General features: G+C 39.3%; 1 protein-coding gene across 1 annotated transcript in view; it reads left to right on the forward strand.

Annotated features, from left to right (window-relative positions):
* The first annotated feature begins 8,165 nt into the window (after window positions 1-8,165).
* The window catches only part of zfpm2a (zinc finger protein, FOG family member 2a), a 100,758-nt gene continuing 86,137 nt past the window's right edge, over window positions 8,166-22,786 (forward strand). Inside the window, exon 1 of the mRNA XM_037275033.1 lies at window positions 8,166-8,552. Coding sequence (XP_037130928.1) covers window positions 8,513-8,552 — 40 coding nt within the window. The 5' untranslated portion in view covers window positions 8,166-8,512. The remainder of the gene's footprint in view (window positions 8,553-22,786) is intronic.

Consider the following 22,786-nt stretch of genomic DNA (forward strand, 5'->3'; position numbering starts at 1 on the left):
GTCTTATAACTTTATTATTCTTTCTTAATCGGTTTATAAATATTTATGATTCACCAAAGCCACCCTGACTTGCAGCTCCAGTTCCAAAGGAGTCATCGTTTGGGAAATGAGAGATAGCATAGACAGGAGATTTGTGACAGAGCGGAGCATGAAACCCATCAGTTGATGAGTGGAAATCCCTACTTTCTAATTAATAGAGGTACACAGGCCAGAGGGATAAGGAGGATCAGGGAAATGAAATCAGCAAAAAGATACCATCACTCATTTCTGAGGTCCATTGTCACACTTCAGAATCTGCTGTAATGAATCACTCAAGCATTCCACAGATACATTTGAATGGTGAGTGAAAATTCATTGTCCGGTAGAGAACATTCGATAAGGATCTTTTCTTTTGCCTCTTCTTCTTCTCAGCCTCGTCTCCCGCGCTTTTGTCAAAGTGCCCTCTGATCAAAAAGCAAAATCAAGGCTCTAGCAACAGGTGCACATTCTGAAAGGCTGGCAAACTGCAAGTGGACTGGAAAGCTATCTTGGATGAGAAGAATGACCCGATAAGTTTCAAGGGATTTGCTCCATGGGGTCTTTTGAGAAAGTCGTTGTGGACTGAAATGCTGCAGAGTTTGCTCAAAGCTACAAATCTCATTTGATAGAATCATTTTACTTAGCGCATTCTTTCCGCTGTACTTTGTAGTACTGACTCTACTTTGACTAGTTTTATTAACATACCTTAAATCCAGATGACAAAAAGTAGAGCGGTGGAAACCTCAAATTTTTGGGTGTGTGCTCCCTCTTTGGAAACATCAGTTTGGCATTTATGGTCAATTTTTATATAATTAATTAGAATGTTTTTGTCTCAAATGTGTTTATTCAAAAAGAAACAACTTGTAATTAGCTTTAATTGGTGTGATAAAACAACAACAAAAAAGAAAAAGCGCAACACCGGACCTTACTTGAGAGCTGTGTAGTGTTGGTCAATTCCATGATGAACAGTTGTTCACTTCAAAAAGCCAGCTCTTCATTGAAAGTCTATTTGTTGTTTTTTCTTTTCTTTTTTCTGTTCCACAAATGGAGAATACTGTTCACCCATTATTTAATTTTGAGGAGAAAACACATTGAAAGAGAACCTGCGGTCGATGCACACAAATGTATTTCACTGGTCAACAAAATGTTAGTTTCTTTTAGCAGAAATGTCAGTGAACCTTTCTAAAAAAAATTAATATAGTTTTGTTTATTGTAGAATTCTATAATGGTTTTATACTATATAAAAATTTATTGGCAATAGATAAAAGAAATCCCAGAAGCGCTTAGTAACAATAATAAGTACTTCAGATTGGGGGAAGAACAGAGAGACACATTGACAGGCGGATTGGTGCTGCATCTGCAGTGGCTCTTTATTGGTCTGTGTGGTAAAGCGAAAAGGCAAAGCTCTCGATATCATTTACTGGTCGATCTACGTTCCTACCCTCACCTATGGCCATGAGCTGTGGGTTGTGACTGAAAGATTATGGATACAAGCTACTGAAATTAGTTTCCTCCGCTGAGTGTATGGGTTCTCCCTTAGAGATAGGGTGAGAAGCTTGGTCATCCAGTAGGGGTTCGGACTCGAGGAGTCCGATCAAGTAGCTCAGGATGCATGGAGTACTTCTGGAAACAAAGTCCAACAGGTCCGAAGGCAGGTCAAACAACAGGTGTGGTGATAATCATATCAGATGTAAAGCATTACTCTGGCACTGTCTTTCCATTAGCAATGCATCTACAGTAGATGCCAAACAAGGTCGAATCAGGAGTGGCTAGAATTGTCCAGGGAAGATTGGCGATAGAAGGAAAATGACATCACCAGCACGTAAAAATGGAACATGACAACAAATTGAGGGGGAATGCCTCTTTTCAGGGAGCCAAGCTTAAGTGGTTTTCGAAGAAGAGTCGAAATTCCCATCACTACATCGAAGAGATTGGCGTTAGTGATCAGGTCCACAGATTCCATGAGGAAGACTTCAGCGACGTTGGTCACAATCAAGTAGGTCGATAGGATCTTCAGGATGAAGACGATAACTGTGCAAAAAACATGGCTTGTCTCTCTCCTTTTGAAGGGTTAAGGGCAAATTTAAATTGAAGTTATGGCTAAAGGTTAGCTCAAGAAATTACAGTTCTGGCACACTCACCTGTTATTAACAAAGAATAATATGATGACCAAATTTATTTTCTTGGAGTTGTCCGATTTTGCGACGAAATGCCTTTAACATGATTTTTTTTTTTAGCTTTTTATTTACTTACAATACCCCAAAATACCCCAAATACAAATTCTTTACTTTAACCTGAAACCAAGGAATTAAAATGTATACTTTACTCACTTAACAAAAAACAAAAAATAGAAATGTCTGCTTTTATTTTTGAGCTCTTTAATTGTGTTCATCTACCTTTCATCTTTGTCTTTGTTTTCTTTGCACCTTGTAAGAAGTTTAATAGCAGCTTGGTGACCGATAACCCGGTGCAACATATATACTTTAAAACCCTTTTTTCTGTTGATTTTTCACTTCCACCCTTGTATCCAATTGTAATTATTTATTATCCAGCCACTCAAAGTCTGCATATGAGATATGAATATAATTGTATGTTACTTTTTAATTACAGGAAAAATCTAACTTGTAGATGATGAGCTGGAAGGTGCCATTGCATTGTTATTTTTTTCATCCTCGTTTTCTGATTATGTGAGCTGGGCTCCTTTGCTAAGCGATGATAAGCAGAATTTCCATGTTCTCTGCATAATTAATCCATCTTTGCCTCTCTTCATGCCAACTCTGGCGTTATCGCCCGCACATGCCTGAATTGCAAAAGAATCCTCTCTTCAATTGGAACTTATTGATATTCTAAAAAAAAAAAAAACTGTAAATCCTCAAATTTAAGCCACAGATTGTTAAATGGATTAATTTCGCGGCAATCGCAGGCATCTAACGGGGAGACAGGCAAGGCAAATTGAAAGTGTCTCCTGTTTGTGGAGTTTTACTCCCAGATGATGGGGCTTAATGGCATGTTTTTATTTCGAGTGTAAAATTACCATTTATTTGCATGCCATAAAATACTTTTATACGGTTGAAAATTCAGAGGAATTCCTTTCAATGGCTGTCTTTGGCTTTGTGATAACAACTTCAGCTTCCCACATCTGGACACTTTTGATAGTGGGTGAAAGGAATGTCTGAATATTTAAAATGTTTATCTGTTTTCATCAATGGTTTCACCATTAAGGATGGCTGTGCCGTTTGCATGGAGCTTGGCAGATGTAGATTTATTTTCTGAGCTGTCTACGGCCTGCCTTTCTCTGAATACATTGGATTTTTCCATTTTACGCTGCACTGATGCCTCTGCATATGTAATAAACCAGCAGACACACTTATAAAATACATCAACAGACGTTATTATGATGGTGTTTTCCAATGTGAGTCTAGCATATAAGAATAGGGTTCAGGACAGGATGGATTCACAACGCATATGGAATCTATATATATTATACTTGACCTTTCAGAAATTAATGAGGGATAATAACTGGATGTCAAAATTGCACATATTCATTTAAAAAATCTCTAATCAAAAAAATGTATTGTCACAAAGGTAAAATACAGCAAAATACATTAGTTTGGCTGACATGTCAACAGTGAAGAAGGTGATGGTGGAATTACCACATAAAGATACAATTTTACTAATGCCTAGTAATGTGCCCAGATAATAGGAAAATAATCGTCATTCATTTTTTATTCGATTAACTTTCAAAACACACATTAACATATGTATACATATATCAGAAAAACATACAGTAACAAAGTACTGACTGGCATTTACATTCTATTTTTGGGGCTAGACTTCATCCTTTAAGGTATGCATAAACAAATATGCCAATAAAAGTGTGTTGTTGTTTAAACACATTATTCTCTCAAGATACTTATAGAAATGTGAATAGTTTATATATAAAATGCAAATCAACTTTAACAAGATATAACTGAATAAATACCTCATCCTATTCAAAGTCCGCCCCTGGGGCCAATTGTGGCCCGTGTTCACATTTACACCGGTTTTGGTACCAGATGTGATCGGCCTGCTATTTTGTATCGCCGTCCTTCAGTGGCCTGCACGTCTGCTGATTTGCTAAGACACAGTGGTTGTTTTGAACAAATTCAATACCAAGAAGCACACCCAAGAGAAACATGTAAACTTTTCCTCCCTTTTCCAATTCTAAAACAATGTTCTTAATATAACTTGATCAACTTGGGATCTCAGTGCTATGAAAGCTGAAAACAAGAATTTAAGAGAAGTATTTATAGATTATCGGGTAGCTTTTGAGAAAAGAGGCGGTTGCTATATTCAATTGAGTGCTTATAATGCGACAAGCTGCATTTCTTCACTTTCAACTGTCTGATCAATGTTCTTCTGTCTTAATGAAGCAAACTAATTACGTTCTTGAAACTGAAATAGGGTATTTAGTAATTTAATCCATTAAAAGGCATTTGTTATCCCCTAGAGGTACTACAATCTCAGATTTGACCACATAATAGGAAACTGAGATTAGAAGAAGTAAATGCTACCCTGATTCTCTCTCCCTCCTCCTGCTCCTTCATTTAGTGTTACAGTCGCAGACATGCTGTGTTCATCCAAACTTATTTTTTGTGTTATTGCTTCTCAATTCTATTCTTCTGGTAAAAACGTTGTGGATTCGTAGAATTTCTTTTTTTTTCTTTTTTTTTTAACATAAATGTGATTTTTGTAGGCATTCTATATTAACATTTGATTTTAGTTGTAGCAGACATGATATTTGGAAAGAGATGGTGGGTTGGGGTGCGGGCGTGCAAGACGGTGGTGTAGAGAATAAAGCCTCTTGGAAAGAAGTACCACTGAGGCCTCCAGGCCCGCGGGTGGTTTTAGCAGCTTAGCCAGCAGAGTGGGCACTCTCTCAGACATCTGTTTGCTTGCTGCTGCAGGAGCTGCTGGTCTGCTGGATGGATGGACGGATGGGCTCAACCGCAACCTGCATCCGGACAACAGCAACTCCAATTTGCAAGAACTCTTAAAAAAACTGTAGATCACATTAAAGTAATATTAGATCTTAAACCAAAAATGTTATCTTGAGATAGGTGGCACCGGCCCACATGGACACGCGTGTGTCCAGTCACAAACACACACATGCACACATACGCACACACTCACTCCTTTGGAGACAAACCAATCCCCAACAGCCAGAGGGTGTCACCACAGCAGGCAAAATCATAACACTGCTGTCCAACTTCAGCTGCTGAGGCGGCTCTTTAAGGATGTAGTTCCTGTCCCAGGGATAGCTGTCACTCCCAGTGCCACCGGACATGTGTGATCTTCTCAAAGACATCAACCTAGTAATTTGTCATGGCCAGCACTGTGACATACATGCTGCACATGCAGCACAGCTGCTCACTTGCATGCAGTGCAAGAGGGAGAACGCAGCAATATGTAATACTGTATTTCATTCAGGAAAAATGAACACAATGATATTTTTTCAATCTTTACGAATTTCGTTAAGTTGTTGAAATATCAAAAGAGAAAGAAAAAAATACTTTGGAATTTCATCTACAACTGTATGGGGAAGACATTTTAAATATCAATCCAGTAAACAATTTCATTTGTATTTATTATTTTAGTATTTATTTTTTTTAGCTTTATAGTTATAAGCAACAAGCCAACTGGGTGTCTGTGATAGGGACGTGTCTCATCAAATATGGACAGTAATTAAAAAGATCATCATGTCAATATATTTGTGTCATCTATGATAATATAGAATGTGAGTGTGATTTTCAACGTAAAAAGTGGTGACATGGTTTTTCCTATTGCGTCTTGTTTGTGTTCAGGCCTTAAGCAAATACTGAGGAATGTACTCACTTAATTGGAGCCAAAATTATAAATATATGTCAATGTTAATTTTAAAAATAGTTAGCGGTTTGATTTTTCTCCCCCAACTATTTACCTGCAACAGAATTTTTCCTCCCTGGATTTAACCATACAGTAAATTAAGCGTTAAAAATAAGTTGGCTAGCATGCAGTTTTTGCTCTTGTCTATTAAGTGTGTAATTTCATGATTCACTTACGTCCATTGTGAAAGCACAATTGAGTAATCGATCAACTTTTAACAGACTCGTGGTCCATTAAAAGACACACACAAATAAATAGAGCAGTCATTTTTGTGAAATCAGCCAACTTGTGATGTAAATAATCACATTAGTGTAGTAGTATGGAACTTTGTCAGTAAAAACTAAAATGGCACAATTAGACAGTTTTGGGTGAGCCACTGAAAGATTTAAGCACGATGCAGCCCCAGACAACAAGCCTTCCCTGCACTGACACTGAACGACAGTCGCCAGATGTGACTTGGCAGTTGTAATCAAATGATTTAGCACATCAAATCAACCTTTCCCCTAATAATCTGATTATGTGGCTACACTGTGCAACATCCCAACAGCATACAGTATACCTTAACCTATTAATATGGCCAACCTTGTGTCAGTGATTTCCCCTGTGATGGAAACAGTATCATGTTAATTATCACAACCATCTGGTCTGAGCAGTGAGGACAAAAAAAACTCCCTCTCTCACTGGTGCAGACTCGTACCTGTCAATCACACACCGCTTCAAACAAGTCACTGAGGCTCAGAAACAGCAACGAACAACCGTGCTGCAGTCATAGGATTTAGCAGTGGCGTTAAATTAATCTTCAGATGGTAATTTTACTCTCTCTCATGCAAAAAGTGTGTGATTCTGCCATTGTTGTTTTTATTATTATTAAAGATTTGAGCCTGGAAGAGCATGAATATGATCAGTACATTGCAGTGTACAATTTATGAGTTAGTTGACAGTACAATGTTTAATCTCATCAGATCTTTCAAAGATTGTCTCTGATTGTAAGATAAATAAACAGTTATTCTGTAAATTTTGCACAAACGTAACCCAATAGAAAGTGATAATCAATTTGAAAAAAAAAATCATTCTGTCAACCATTACCATTGAATGAAAATTGAACTGATTTTATAAATATCAATTCATACACTGTGCATGGTGAATATGAAACAACTCATGATTTTGACAGCGATGATTTACTGTTCATAACTGCCACTGCCATTTGGCTCATTATGCATCGTATGCAAGGAAAGAATTAAAGAGAGCTTTTACTGGAAACTGGAGCCACCAGAGGATAGAGGGGGAGCACGGGATGAGAAGGCTTGCAAAGCAGATGCTCTTATGGAGGTGAACCACCACTGACCGTCTGTCACATGAATTATTCCGTAGTTTCAGACTCCATTCCAAAGTTGTGGAATTGGGTTATGAGATAATTTCACAGGCCACTTGCTTGTCTTCCTTTACAGTCCAACAGGCTAATTGAAGAGAGTGATTTCAAGTTTGGGCAACAATTCACAACATGGGAGTCACTCTCCGAAAAGTTATGGTTCCCCCCCCCCCCCCATGTATATTTTTACACACATTTTAGGCAGACTTTATATAGTGTGAGAGAAATGTGGATCACTCGTAGCGGCACTTATTATTAATACATACACACTATATATATATAAATCTCAAAAAAAGGTGAGGGTTCCAAATTGCATTAAAATCTAAATGTCTGTCATTATGGGTCAAATTCAGAGAGTATAGTGCACTTGGGAACAAACAGCCAGAAGGTGAAAAAAATATTTATATTTCTAATTTTGTGGTGACCATGATACAGCATTAGGTTTAACTTTAATGTAATTTTATTTCGGGCGAGCTAGGGAGGTTCTACAAATTCCCTGTGTTTGGATTAACAAAGACAAGTAAAAACCAGCATTGCAATACCAATTTCAGGTAGTTCATAGAAATTAATATTTTTTCATATGTTTTGATTCAAAGTCTAAAAGCATTATAATTATTGCATTATTATTATTATTATTATTATTATATTATTGTTGTTGTTGTTGCTTTTTTGACTAATGCATTTGATTGCAATATGCGAGTGTAATCTTTTTAAAACTAGATCCTGAACTAAACATCTAATTTTGCCAATAGTATCTATTGACAAGCTGTCAATTACATGTCAACTAAAGTTCAGAGAGCCTCGGCTACGGTGGCCGATGAGGAACAAACCTTATCATCAAACAAAAGCGCAAAACGCCGTCACCTCCAGTCAGAGCACGCGGAGAAGCTCAGCAGCCTCATTACCGAAAGGAAAGCGAGGAGAGGGTGAGAGGGAGACAGCGACAGAGAGGGAGAGAGAGCGTGCGAGCATGTGAGAGGAAGAGAGAAAGGGAAAAGAGAGAGGGGCAAAGCCAAAGCCAGAGCCAGGAGACCAGAAAGATAAAGCGACGACAGACGGAACGATAGACGTAAAAAAAAAGTATATAGCCGCTTTCTCTTCTTTTCCCCCTTGTCAGTTACCACCAGAAAAAAAACAAAAAACAAAAACTGCTTGGATGAACCAAAACCTATCGCTCTGTCAACACTACACCTGGATTCACTGACCGGCCACGCAGCAGGCATGTCCCGAAGGAAGCAGAGCAACCCCAGGCAGATCAAACGTAAGTTATTTTCTTTTCTCCTTTGCATGTTTTATGTCAGATCTGCAGAAACGATTTCCAAAAAGACCCCGAATCAGCTCAGTGATCGGCATTCGCGTAACGCACGTCACGATAAACGCGCTCCCCTCGCACTTAAGTGTGTCGGTTCTGCAGAAAGGAGTTCTGGTGCAAATCTCGTAGTGTCGTCTCGTGGCTCAAAAGTTTTACTAAAGGTGCAAACTGACTGAGTTCAGTCACTTGACTTGGGTTCTTTGGTCCGACTTTAATTTGTTTCCATCCACAAACGTGTCTTGTTACTCCATCAGCTGTATCAGTTTAGTGTGCGTGCATCCTAATTAAAAATGTCAAAATTAATATCCATGTGTCCACAAACATTCCAAGCGAGTAGCTTCAAAATACTGTACAATTGTAATTGATTTGTCTCTTTCGAGGCTTTAATTGACGCTCATTGTCTCTGACCCATAAATACGCACGCACTTACGCACGAACACGCACACACACTTAGTGATTGATCCTCTCGTACAGGTGTGTGTACCTGACTTGATACACACACGATTTACTTTTAATAAATGCTATTTGACGATAATGTTATCAATACACATTTCTACTAATTTATGTAATGTGCATTGTTTATTCAATAGATTATTTTTATTTACTAAAACAGTGTTTGGGTAATTTAGTGTCAATGCTCATACCCTTTGCACAGTCGACATATTTTAATTGCAAGTCTCTGAGTGTATTGGGTAGATTGCCTTATTAATATTTTTTATAATTCACTATTTTTATGATGTTTATGAAGGCACAAATCGTTGGCCTACACTTGAAAATTATTGGAAAATAGGTTAATCTGTAGATTGTTATTCTTTTAATTAGGTTATAATTTTGATATATTTGATGATTACTAAATTAGTGTATTTCAACTGTTACACTTACACAGTGGCACATCACCATCGGAATTCTTTAATCGTAAATACAGCTGACGTGTGTGTTCAGTAAGGATGTTTAGTGTTGGTGTTTCTTTCAGCACTTCAGTGCTGCAAGCGGTTGACACACTTTGGACAGTAATTGGAGCTCACAATATTAAAAGTCCACTGTAAATCATTTTACTTGAAGTCATAATATATTTGCTTCTTCACCATTACAACCACTTTGAGCGAAGGGCTAAAAATAAAAAGAGAGACTGAAGAGAAAAAGACTCAAGTAGCGTGTGTTTGCATATTTTTGCATACACGTTGCATGCTCAAGTTCATCTATCCAAGAGAAGACAGAAAGGTATTAAATAGCTTTTGTTACTTTTGTTCCATAAAAATAAGCCCCAGAGCCAGAGGACTTTGTGCTATTTTTAATTCTAGAATTTGTTCATGCATCTAATTACATTTATTGTTGTTGTTTTTTAATTTGGCCCTGATTTTGAACTTTACGTTCCAACATAAATGATAATTTGTTATCACTTTGATTACAAATTTACTATTGGAAATATTTGTTGCATTTTATATCATTTACATTTAAACTTTTTACTCACTATAACTTTTTTCCTTATACCTAAAAATAATTCATTCAACATACAGGGCCTTCCAACACTGGAATCTAAATATCAATTCTTTAATATCAAAACAGAAAAAAACTTTTGAGGAAAAGGTCGAGTAAAAATAATGCAAATGTATATTTATTGATGTTTTGTTTAACTGTTAGCTGAACATAGCAAAGCCTTGAAACATTTGATAAACAACAAAACACGAGTGATGGACCTGTTCATGTTTGAGCTAATCCAATTGCAGCATCCAAATGTTGTTGTCAAGCGAAGGAAGTCGAACATTTGTGTTGCAGCATTGTGACCCGGCCGTGTGTGAATTAATATGTCATGTGTAAGATCATGTTAATGTGCAGCCGATGTGCGGCTGTATAATCAAGCTCTAGTTGCCACCAGAAAGGTCACGAGGAGCCTAGATCCTCTCTCCCACCCCGGGAACTCTGGGGAAAAGCCACTGCATCGAAAGTCAGCAGAGACAGTCATTCTAAAGGACAAAAAGGTTGTTGGGCGCAGTGCCCCCACCAGCAGCGCTGCCACCCCCACCCTCTCCTGCATACATTGGACTGTTATCTAAAATTGTGATTTATGCAGTATTTTAATATTTTGCTTATTCTTTCCCCTTGGGTGCTCTCTGAGCGGTGATAAAAAGGCAATGCTGAAAGAGCACCATTAATTTGCTCCGATGACTGGGGAGATAAGGGCAGATAATGGGAAAGATAAGCAGGGAAGATATACCATCAGAAACCCGATTATTACCATTAAAATTCCAGCCTAGCAATCTGCAGCTGCCTGATAATTCCTTCTCCGTTTCCACCACTTTGGATGATAAGGCAAAAAATAGTCACTCAGTACTCTTGATTAGGCTGCCTGGATATCCTGATAATACAGTGATAAATTATGTATTTCCCCCCTTGTTTTTTTCTCTGCACTGTTATATATATATATATATATATATATATATATATATATATATATATATATAAAAAATTCTTTTCAACCCATTTTCTGTATTGTCCACCCCTTTTCCAAGAAAGCGAAACCCCATACACTTTTATTGTAATAGGAGTTTGATAGAAGAAGAAGATAGTGGTGGAGGTGTTTTGTGTGGGAGCACATATCAATGTTATCAGCTCATCTCCCTGGCCCAGCTGCTCGCTGCTGTTGTTTTTAGCCTTATCACCCCGTGCCAATATGCCAATAAATTGCCCAGATTGTTAGGCAGGTCGGTAGAATTGGACAGGAGTGATGAAAATATCGCTGATACTCTGCGGCTTGCGCTTAGTTGCTCTAATATGATGTGTGAATGCCACCAAGTTCTCTGTATCCTCTCTTCTCACCCCCACCCTTTCCTCCTTCGCTCTCTCCCTTCTTCCAACGGCTCCTGGTGTCCATACCTCTATTGGAACTGAGAGGAGAACATTTTGATGCTTAATAGGAAGGAAAGATATGAACAGGCTGAATTGAAACAGGCCCCTCGGAGTAATTTTTCTGTAAAATTGCCCCCCAAAGTTTCACAGCATAAAGCGGAATCTGGATGATGTAGAGGGTGTGCCTTCACTATTGTTTATGGGAACATATTGAAGCAGCCCTCTGAGGCCATGCTCAGGCATCTAATGTCAAATGTGCTTATTAAGCTGACTTAGTACTTTCGCCTTAACTGTTGTCATCTTTATATGGACCACCTGGGAATTTGTGCAGCTTCTTTTTTTCTCCCTTTACTTCTCATTATCCGATCAAAACGAAGTAGTGATTACTGCTCTTCAACGACACGGTTGTACAGCACCCGTTTCCCAGGGCTGAACACTATGTCATACTGTCATTATGATTAAGCTACTCTTGTGATAGCGATCTCAATTCCGAAAAGATAATCCAATGCAGTGTACAATCATGTTTCTGTTTTTTGTTTTTTTAGCCGTAAGCTATAGTACTCAATGGAAAAGTTGAAAAGGGGTCATCCTGATTTTGTAGATCATAAATGATATTTTAAATGAACATCAATTTTAGGTTTTTGCTATTTAAACAGCATTGTAAATTACTAATTGACTTGTACATTTTGTATATTGTTTTGGATTACCCTAATTTCAATAAAAACACGGTAGTCAGTTTGAAGCAAAAAGAAATCAAAATTTACAAAATATTTGTTTTTATTCAACAATTTTCTTGACTCACTGTTAATCTTTACATATGGCCACTTATGGAACACCAGCAAACTGTTATCATATGAGGTGACATTTCTGTCTTTGAGGGGCATTTATCAGAGGCAGATTACAGTAGTAAAGGATAAGAGAAGTGTTTACTGAATTGTCTGCCAACATCCTGTGTGTGCTAGTGTTTGTGTGCACGTGCTTGTGTATACATTAGCACATGTGCAGTACAGTACGACAAGAATGTGCTTGTGTGTTCAGAGCTGTAAGATGTGTTGGAGTATTTATTTTGTGCAACTTTAAAGGGAGCGCACGATTTTCACAACTTAGTGCACCGTTCTTGTGGAGATTGCTGTATACTGCAAGAGTTGTATCGTGCTGCCTTTCACCCTTGCCCACAAACGCTGGCAACTGTGGCTGTCACATGTTTCGGGGGCGGGAAATCATAAAACGTCTGTGTGTCTGCCTCGCTGTATGTTTAAGGGTCTGTCTTTCATTAGGTGACAGTCCTTTTGGTTCTCCTGTGTTTTTTCCTCTTGATCTGTTTCCGAAGAGGAATGGTTGCTGAATGCCAACTTTCACGCTGACATCTGTTCCCTGACAATAACAGCATGTGTTGTTTCCCTGTCTTATACGGAAGGATACACAACTGCCTCATTACTTTTGTTGCACACACGCACGCACACACACACACACGTACGTGTATATATATATAACGTAATATTATATATATAGACATACTATATATATAGTATATACTCTTTATATATATGCACTTATAGCAGTGATCCTAGCTACTGTTATGTAGAGATATATGGAAAAGATGGACAGCAGCTGTTGTTTCCTTTGTTAAAAGAAGCTGTGTGTCATGTTGGATGGGTTTGTGCTTAGTAGCCGACAGAATGCCAGTGTCTAAAGTTGTCCTCGGTGGCCCTGCAGCCTGCAAAGCCTAGACAGTGATATGATATGTGGGCAGGGTTGCAACCAAGGCATAGGTCACTTCCTCACATGGTTTCCTCTTTATCGTCCTCTTTCCTGGATTCTTCTGTTATTATTTCAATAACTGCTTGCCCAGGGCATGATTGTGTAGGTTTTGTTTTGGTACTGTTGCTATCCTAATAATAAAAAAATAATAAAATCACTTAAATATTGTCGATTAAATACCTTTATTATATATGTGATATAATGTCTTCTAATACTTCTATTGTCACTTTGTGTTGTTTTTCTGTGACCCACCACCGTGTAGCTTTCTGTTTATTCAGATTTGATATCAGGGTTGCCTATTGAGCCTCTAGGTAACAATGACTTTCAGCCTGCTTTAAGTTAATAGCCTTGGCTCCTGCTTGTAGGGATCAATATTGGTAATAATTAATCACCATTATCAAGCTCAGGATCTGGTTCCATTTGTTGTTACATCAGGAAAATATCAATAAAGAAGTAGACTCCCTGATTGTCATGGCAACTTCATCTCTAAGGTCAAAGAGAGTTTATCTTATCTTGCTGCTGAGAGTGGCAAACTGCGTAGGAATCTAGTTTAGACTCAAAGATCATTGATTTAGGCTTTCTTTTACCCCCACCTTGTTGTTCCAGGACAGGGGGGGGGGGGGAGAAAGGCAACATTCTAATCACAACAGAGATGTAAGATTTAAATATTGATGTCCAAAGGCCATTACAAGCAAAGAGGGCCTCTGGTCTTGCTGTTGTTCAAGTACGTCCTTTTAAGGCCCAGACAAAGCTTTGATTATCAGAGGTGTCACTGTGGAGTGTGTCTGGATAGCTGACAGTGTGGGACTGCAGGGGAGATCAGTTTCCTGCAAACACAGCCACAGAATATTAAAAGATCCTACTCAGCACCCTACTCTGTATAACTGTTTGTTGTTATGACGTATAGGATTCATTATGATATAGTTGAAAAAAAGTCATTGTAGCAATATTTTAGTTTTTTTTTTTTTTGCATCATGGGATAAATATAGATAAAGAAACAGAATAAATGAAAATGAATAGAAAGCCTCCATAATAGTAGTAGATCATTTTAGATTTAGATTTCACTATTAATGAACCAATTCTATTCCAGCTGACTTTGGGTAATACATTCTGAAATGGTTGCCAGCCAATCGCAGGGCTCACATAGACAAACAATCACACTTAAGGACAAAAGAGGATTCTCAATTAACCTACCATGCATGTTTTGGAATTGTGGGAGGTCACCGGAGTATCGGGAGAAAATCCATGCAGGAATCGGGACATGCAAACTTCACACAGAAAGGCTGGATCCGGATTCAAAACCACAACTTCTGCACTGTGACATGCTAACCATTCGACCCCCGTGTCGCCACATCTATTATTATTAAGCAAAGATCTAAATGTATATCCAAGTGTACGTCATCTACAAATGTGTGTTGACATTCCTGTACTGACATTCAATGTGCGCAAAACATGTCAGAGCCTGGACTTTTATCAACCGATCTTAAATCAAGTCAAATGATGATTTGAACTTAAAAGAAATGATACTGTCTGCAGAAATACAATAACTAAAAATCTTGTATGTTGGTGTTGCTGGAGGTCAAAGTGTCATTATTCTAGGTCTCAATGTGTTTCATTTGTAACTGCAAGTAAAGCGGTTTGTTTTCAGCAGAGGTACTCTTCATTCTGAGCTATTTAGGTAGAACAGCAGGGTAGGGTGCTTAGATGTAGCTCATCATGCTGCAGAATGTTCCTTAGGGTTGGAGCAGGGGCAATGCCTGCTTTTATTTTTTCATCCTCTTCTTGCCTCCGGGACACAATTGCCTCATTTAACATTCTCTAGCCCAGCCAAGAGAGGAAATAGCTAGGCTGAGAAGAGAGGCTGCCACACATCATGAATTCTTCTTTCATTTAACTAGCACTGTTCCTTTCACCTTGGTGATGCACATAGATTAGGAATGAAGCCATTGCACAATTAAGGGGTTGAGGGGTATTGAGGTTGTTCTAATGCCACCAATTGGTTTTCATGTTCTCTATTGTGAATACATATTGTGGTTTCATCGAGCTTCGCTATAGGCCACAATTGTTTTAAAATTGCATACAGCAAGAGAATATTTCTGACAGTATTAAGCTTTCATTTTGGCAGTCTTCCACTATGTCTTTAAAAATAATTTGAGTCAACAGGCCCTATTTTGGTAGACTGTCGCTAATTCATTTTCGTGCCGGGGCAAGTTTCCCTTGTTTGGGATTTTTGCAGGCTGCATTTACGCCAATTTGGGCGTTCCGGCGCAGAGAGATGTCACTCTCCCAATGTACTTGACAATTTGGTGACTGTGCTCTACATAAAAACGGAGGCATTATCATTTTTGTGACCACTCCTTGCAGAAATTGGGGTGTCTTGCACGTTCTGTCGTGTACAGACTTTTTATGCAAATCAGGCGCGCCATATTTTAATGGATGGAAAGAAGCCGCTTGATGACGCCCACATGGTGCCGACAGCCCCCCGTTTCCCTGCGCCCAGCTGCGTCGGTCTACAAAATTGCCAAAACTCTGTCTGGCCCCACCCCATCCACATTTTTGCTGCGCCGTGCGCTAGACGTGTGCCTCGGATGAAAATGAGTCTAATGAGGTCATTAGTTCTGTTTGATTGATTTCAGTCAATCAAAGCAGCAATACTCAGATATTACATTTTTGTTTTGACTGAATTTTGGATGATGAGAGGGAACGTCAACCCTGAAAAAATAACTCACCTTTTAGACATTGTCACATTATATTGTAATGAACAGAAAATGCATTCATGTCCAAACTGTCATGAAGGGGATAATTTAGTGAACACCATTTACAAAGAAGTGTAGTAGTTTGCACATCACAGAGTGACACACTAATAGCTGTTTGGGCCAAATCTGTAGCTTGGCAGGAATTACCAGAGATGATTTTTTTTTCTTCTTCTTTTTTTTGCGTGAGGGGTGGGGGGCAGCACAGAACTTTACATTTGGATGAAATGCACCAGAGTGTAAGGATAGTTAGGTGGCAACAGAGGATTAAGGCAACAAGCCTTTCAGTTCAATTTGTACATCAGCATTTTCTGCCAGACGAACGGCATAAAACGCAGAGCATCTTAAGGGTTCAGTGGAAAATAGCTAATGACAAGGCTTTGTAAATAGATAAACAATTTATGTCAAATATGCTTAAAATATAAAACAAACTTCAAAACATGTTAATGTTTTTAAAAAGCTGTGTTTTCATTTCTGCCATTTCAAAGCCACTAAAGCTGTTGACTGCGGAGCTTACACCTCATGAAATCGGGGCCATATCTTTCTTCAGACGATTAGCGGAAAGTGCTGCAACATAAATAGTCGGAATGCAGTTCTAATCAAAAGTGGTTGATAACGACTGATTATATTTTCGATGACTTATGAAGATCAGATAAGACAGTGTTTGTGACAAAAGAAGTGACATGACGCAAAGTGCACATCTGCTCCTTATTATCTCAAACGGGCCTTGCTAAGTGGCTAAGTGAGTAAACATCCAGGGAGAAAAGCTTTCACTATTATTTTCGAATTAGCCTATTTTCTTTGTGCATTTCAGAGAATGCTTATCTCGTAATTACTGAAAACTGTTGACACCGAGCAAGTGTAAGCCAGTTAAAATGGCATTTTTTGTTCCATGCTATCAGATTGTATTTTTTATCTACGCTTCATGCATTCCTGAAAACCAAGGATAATAGGCTCAAACTCGCGATTTCCAGAATGACAGCAGAATTAAGTGGCAGATATTAAAAAGCTACAATCATCACATAAGGCGCTCAGTTCAGAAAGTGACTGTGAGACATACATTTGACCATAATCAAGTTTTTTTTTAAGCTTCAGAGACAGGGTCAGTTGATAATCTTGAGAAAAACAGAAGGAAAAAAAGCCTTTTCTGATAGACGAGGAGAAAATCTGATTGATTGATGTCCGCCGGCTTTGCCACCGTCACAAGCCAGTTGACAGTTAGTTTGGGATCAGATGATTTCACTCTGAAGATTGGGCTCGAGGGGAAGCTAGGCAAATATGAAGGACACAAAGGTCAATGGCTTCTCCCCTCTCTGTATCTATCTCTCGCTGGCTATAGCTGGCTTTGACAAACTGTAATATGTTGCCAAGCTTTGTGGCAGCAGGACACATGGTCGTAGTTTGTACAGTAATATCCTATTGCAGTAATCTCACAGGGAATGATTGAAAGTGGTGGAGGAATCTGGTACCAACAGAGACCCGTTGACATCATCAGCTGCAGTCGACTGGCAGATGTCTCTTGACTTGTTTGAACCAAATGTTCCCAGGGGATGGAGTAAGTTAAACAACAGCTTTGACTTGAAGCGATCTGTTATTATAAGCAGAATCTGATAAGACAGCACCCCCATACTATGTGTTTGTGGAGCGGAGAGGTCAAAGTGTGTGTGTGTGTGGGGGGGTCCGCAGTAAGTGTTGGTTTGTGGTTTTGGAGAAAGACCAAACTTGATTTATGACAAAAGATGATTGGATGTATATTGTAAATAAACACAATGATTTCTCGGTTGCCTCTTACCGTCCTCAGTGTCTCTCTTCTATGCAACATTTGGTCTTTTGTCACTGTTTAGATCAATTTTGGTGATGTTTAAGTGGAGCCGTATGTGCCCGCAGTGCTGTTTGATATTTAATAGAAAGCGCTGGCCCCTCTGAGGGTCCATGGACATAACTGACACATCCATTAGCTTTGTATGGAGCTACTTTCAACATCAAGGTCTCACTTGTGATGAAGTGGCTGTGTAAATGGAATTCAAATTCAACAAATGTGAATCTTCTTTTAATCAAGTTTTCATTGTGCAAAACGTAGCCTCCATTCAGAGCCACTAGTCAAACAATACAAATCATAATCTCCCCATACCAATGGAAGTGGACATCATTTATGTGAGGAGACAACAACTCTTTTGTTTGTTTCAAGTGGTGGATATGACAGTGTTCTTGTCAAAGGCTCAGGGTGAATAAAATGGGTTTGTAATTACCTTAATTATCTCTTATATGTTTTCAACTAATGATGTCCATTAAATGCTTGAGGCTTCATTTGGAGACTGGCTCGCTGTAGGTTGGCTTAGGCTGGCTTATAATACAGCATGTTACATTACAACTAATGAACTTCTTTCATCGAAGATGCTTATCATACAGTGCCTCTTAGGGGAAAAGCCAATATACTTCAGCCTTTTGTTACAGTTGGATTAGAACAATTCTTATAGTTCTTACTTATCTTTCAAATTTTCTCTACATGTGATAGTAACCCAATTGGCTTCATGTCTAAACAGGATGGCGCTCTAATCTGGACCGCTGCTCGCTTCATGTAAAACATCTCATTTTGTGGCTCAGCCCGGTCGCTGTCTTATCGTTACACAATTCACTGAACTCTCTGTGATTTTCTTTGTGGCAATTTATTTAAATTCCCTCATGTTTATATATTTCCTGTCTTCTTTCATTCATAATGATTGCCTTTCATAAGTTCAAAGACTCATCTTCTCAGACTTTTGGTAACTTTGCAGATACGGAGTCACAATGGGGACGGGAAAAGCTGCTTTGTGGCAGTGTTAGTATGCTTGACGGCCATCGCTGTACCGAGACGGGATCCTGGGCTAACCTTGATATACAAGGCAGATTTAAGCGCTCTAACAGTTTGCACCTCAGCAGGTACAGAGATCATGCTTGAATTCGTGCGGGCTCCTCTGTCCAGCGCTAAAGCCTTCAGTCGTGTATGCCGCTTGGCTCCTGTGGCTGCTTTGGTCTTTGTCCATCACCTATCAGCATATCAACAGTGTCTCTGAAGCCCCGGTTGTATAATGCACCATTTATGGCTTTGTGGATGGAGATGGCGGTTGGGCGGTGGAATAGCTCCAGGCCTTTCCCTCAGTGAGTGGATTAACGGCGGCCTGCTTTAGTGCACTCTGCCACGGTGTGAAATCGGCCTCGCTTCGGCGCCGGTGCTGCGGCTTCCTCTCTCTCCCTTTTTTCTTTCTGTCTACTCTTCTCTCGCTGTTTCCTCACCTCCATGCAAAGCCTCTCACTGCCATCTGTGAAATGTGGAAACTCTGTGTCTAAGTTGAGTTCAGATCCCATCCCCTTCACCAAGCTGAAGCCAGGAAGCAAATGGGTAGCCAGTCGGTAAAAAAAGGGGGAGGGGGGTTGCAGAGGAGGTGGGAGGGAGAGCTCAAGAGATGAAGCAAGGGAGGGAGGGTGATGAGCTCACTGATGTTGTGCCGCGTGTGCAGGAACCCTGCCTGTTCTCCGCGGGCGAGTTGGAGGCGGGTCCGGGCCTGGGTGCTGGCCGAGAGATCTCTGGTTCCTGCGAGCGGGTCCAAATCCCCCCTCTGTGTGTGTCTGTGTCGATGCGAGGCGGTGGCACAACTCCCCTGAGCCCCTGCCCAGTCCTTTGAAGATAAGATGGTGATACAGAGTCCCTTTCGCTACGTTGCTAACTGATGGTCTTTGTGTGACATGCCTCTCTCCACTGGAGCCTGCAGCTAAAACACCTATGGTCTTGACTGAAATGAATTGGCTCTAAGGCCTCAGGTCAAATGAGATTATCAAAGGCCAGCTCGTTTTTCTATATAGGACGTTTCTCTTTCTTAATCATTATTTAATGCTGATGCATCAATAGCTATTGTCATTTTTGTTCAAATTAAAGATTTTCCAAAATCCCAACGAACCAAATTATTGTATTGGGAAACGCGATGCAATGTGGGGTTTGTGGGCACGTGCTGCGCTGCTGGTGGACGAGCCATCTTGAAGGACATCATGTTAAAGTTTAAGAAAGGGAAGAGGATTGACACGGGAAAAAAATAGACCGTGCAGCAAGAGAGTGATATCCGACAAATGGATTAAATCCGGACAAAATGCTTAATTACTAAGAGTGGCGCACCCACTGCATTTCGTTAGATGGCCGATACATCTGTGATGCAACGCACTCTGATGACACAATGCCGAGTCTTGTTGACCATTTTCAACACAAATAAAATAGCATGTCCCTCCTGTACATCAATATTATTTTTAATATTTATTTTGTGGCACCCAAGGGCAATTTTTTGCATCTTTGCCACTGCACTGTAGCTCTTTTTAAGCAGGCTGCTTTTAAAATGATGAACTCAACATTTCCTCTCCTTTTTTTCTATTCTTTGCGGCTTTCTGGTTAAGATCAACGCATAATATCTTGTGATTGCACTGCATTATGATGGCTCAGAAAGCTGAGTCGGGGTCCAGCGACACATCATCTTTTTCCATAGACATTGTGAATCTCTGTGGCTCATCAGGGATGGGGCGTTGATTGCTTTTTGATACCCCTCCAACATGGATGAGGTCCTGCATACATCAGTTAATTAGCATGTACTTACAGTGTGTGTGGCAGACCTGACAGACCCCACAGTTGTCATCAGATCCTCAGTCCAAGTGCTCTAACCACACTCACTGAAGGTTTGGTCGAATGCCTCGCAAGAAAAGCTATACGTGTACTATACGGGTTAATGCTTTGTGACTGTACGTTCATGTAAGTGAGTGTATGTGTGTGTGTGAGAAATGGAGTGACTGCAAATCATGCAGACACAAAAGCAAGCAGTATTGTCTAATTTGTATGGTTTTGGGTTACGCACAAACTGTGATAGCACCCTGACGACTCTCAACTTCTTATGCTCCTACTCTATTGCTTAAGTTACAACATGATGACTGTAAATTTACAGTCTAATTCTGATGCCACCATGCATTGGTTCCGCAACAGTTCCGCTCAACATGTTGGTCGTCATTCAGATAACTTCATCATCCACATAGTTAATGTTGGCTGTTTTGCTTGGTGCTTTAAATGGATGGCGCTGCGGTGGGCAAGTTGCAGCAGTTAATTAGGCCACACAAATGACTGAGGAGTATCATTCTGTGAACCTCAGTGATAATGTGTGTGTAAAGCATCACATTAGGTCCAGCAATGCCTCACTGGCATTTTGGATCGTGGGTCATTAAAGTAAGTCACGTTAGTTATTTTTGTTGGAGGCCAAGCAAACACATGCATTGAACTGTGGAAGCTACTAGAGAATCGCGATATATTTCATAAAGGTATCCTGTCACACTCCCATGGCTTGTGGTAAACAAGACAATGTGATATGCTCCTTAGAATAAAGTGGAAGATGTCGCAGGAGAACAGACATCTAACTGCTTTTTCTACAGGTAATCTTGACTTGGATCTTAACTCCAATACTTTTTCTTTTTTTTTTCTCAGCACAAGCCAGATCTAAGCAGGAATGAACACTCCACTCCATATTTCTGTGGTCATACTTTATTGAATATCATTTCAGATAAGCACTATAATCCTTGGGTGGAGAAGTGATGTATATTGACCTGCTCAATGGTGGCGATACAGTGCATGTCTCAAATGTGGAAACAGTAAATACTGATTTGTGTCACTGCTACAATCATGTAGCGAGGAATATTGAGGGCAGCCCTTTTTGTTGTCTGTCATCATTGACCCCAAGTAGTTAACATAGCACTGTTATTAATTTGTATATTCAGCTGACTACTGCAAATGAAAACATATCAGGGTGTGGTAAAACAAATGTGCTGAACTGTACAATGAAACATTTAACTCAAAATCTGGGGTGAAAGTACAGTATCAATACTGTACTTAAATTACATGCACCAATTAAAAATGTATATTTTTAAAACTCATCTATGAGAGCTTACAATGGGTGAGGCCTTGTGATACGAGTTTAATTCATTAGTGAGTACCCTTTGAAATAATCTTTCCTATTGACATGAATGGAAATGCCATTTAATTCATTGGGCCTCCCAAAAGAAGCCAAATAATGTTTTAGTAATATGTTTTTTATCACTGTATAATATTGTCATAATAAAAAATAAACAGCTCGGAACTTCAATTTTCTTGCCTAAGCTAAACCTCCGCAAGCCAGTCTTCTAAACTGCTGCTTGTTGTGAGTTGAATCATCGCGACCTTACAATTGAACCCCAAATTTTGAAGGAGACTTGCTTACCACTCAACTGCCACAATTTGTTTTATTTCTAAATCAAATCAGTCAAATCAAATGTTTATGCCATCAAGCAGTAAGGTCAATACCACATGGTAACACCTCTTCTCACCTCTCCTGGGTTTCCTCCAAGTGAGAGCAGAACTCTTTGCTTCCTCATGGTTCATTTCATCAGGATTTCCTTTATCTTGACCGACCAGGCCCATGACCCTCACAGCACTGATAGTTTTTTTTTAAAGCATGAAACAGAACTTAACTGGGATAAGTTCTCCCAGTTAAGTTTGGGTCATTGACCTGTACATACAAAATGTCGTTTCAAATGTTTGAGTTGAACTTGAAAAGTTACAAATGTTCAATAATTAATGGAGCGTGAGAAAACATGCACATCTTTATAAATGTGTAGGTCAGTAAACAGTAAAGGTATACCCCACTGAATTTAATTTTTATTTTGAAAATAATTAATTGTACTGTATTTGAAGAATAGCAGTTATTGTTCAAAATGTAATACCAACACCTTTTTATCACCATTGGTCCAAATTGAAGTTTGATGATTTTGAACATGGTTTCTGAA

This window comes from Syngnathus acus, chromosome 16, assembly GCF_901709675.1.
Source record: "Syngnathus acus chromosome 16, fSynAcu1.2, whole genome shotgun sequence".
In the NCBI taxonomy this organism is placed as follows: domain Eukaryota; kingdom Metazoa; phylum Chordata; class Actinopteri; order Syngnathiformes; family Syngnathidae; genus Syngnathus; species Syngnathus acus.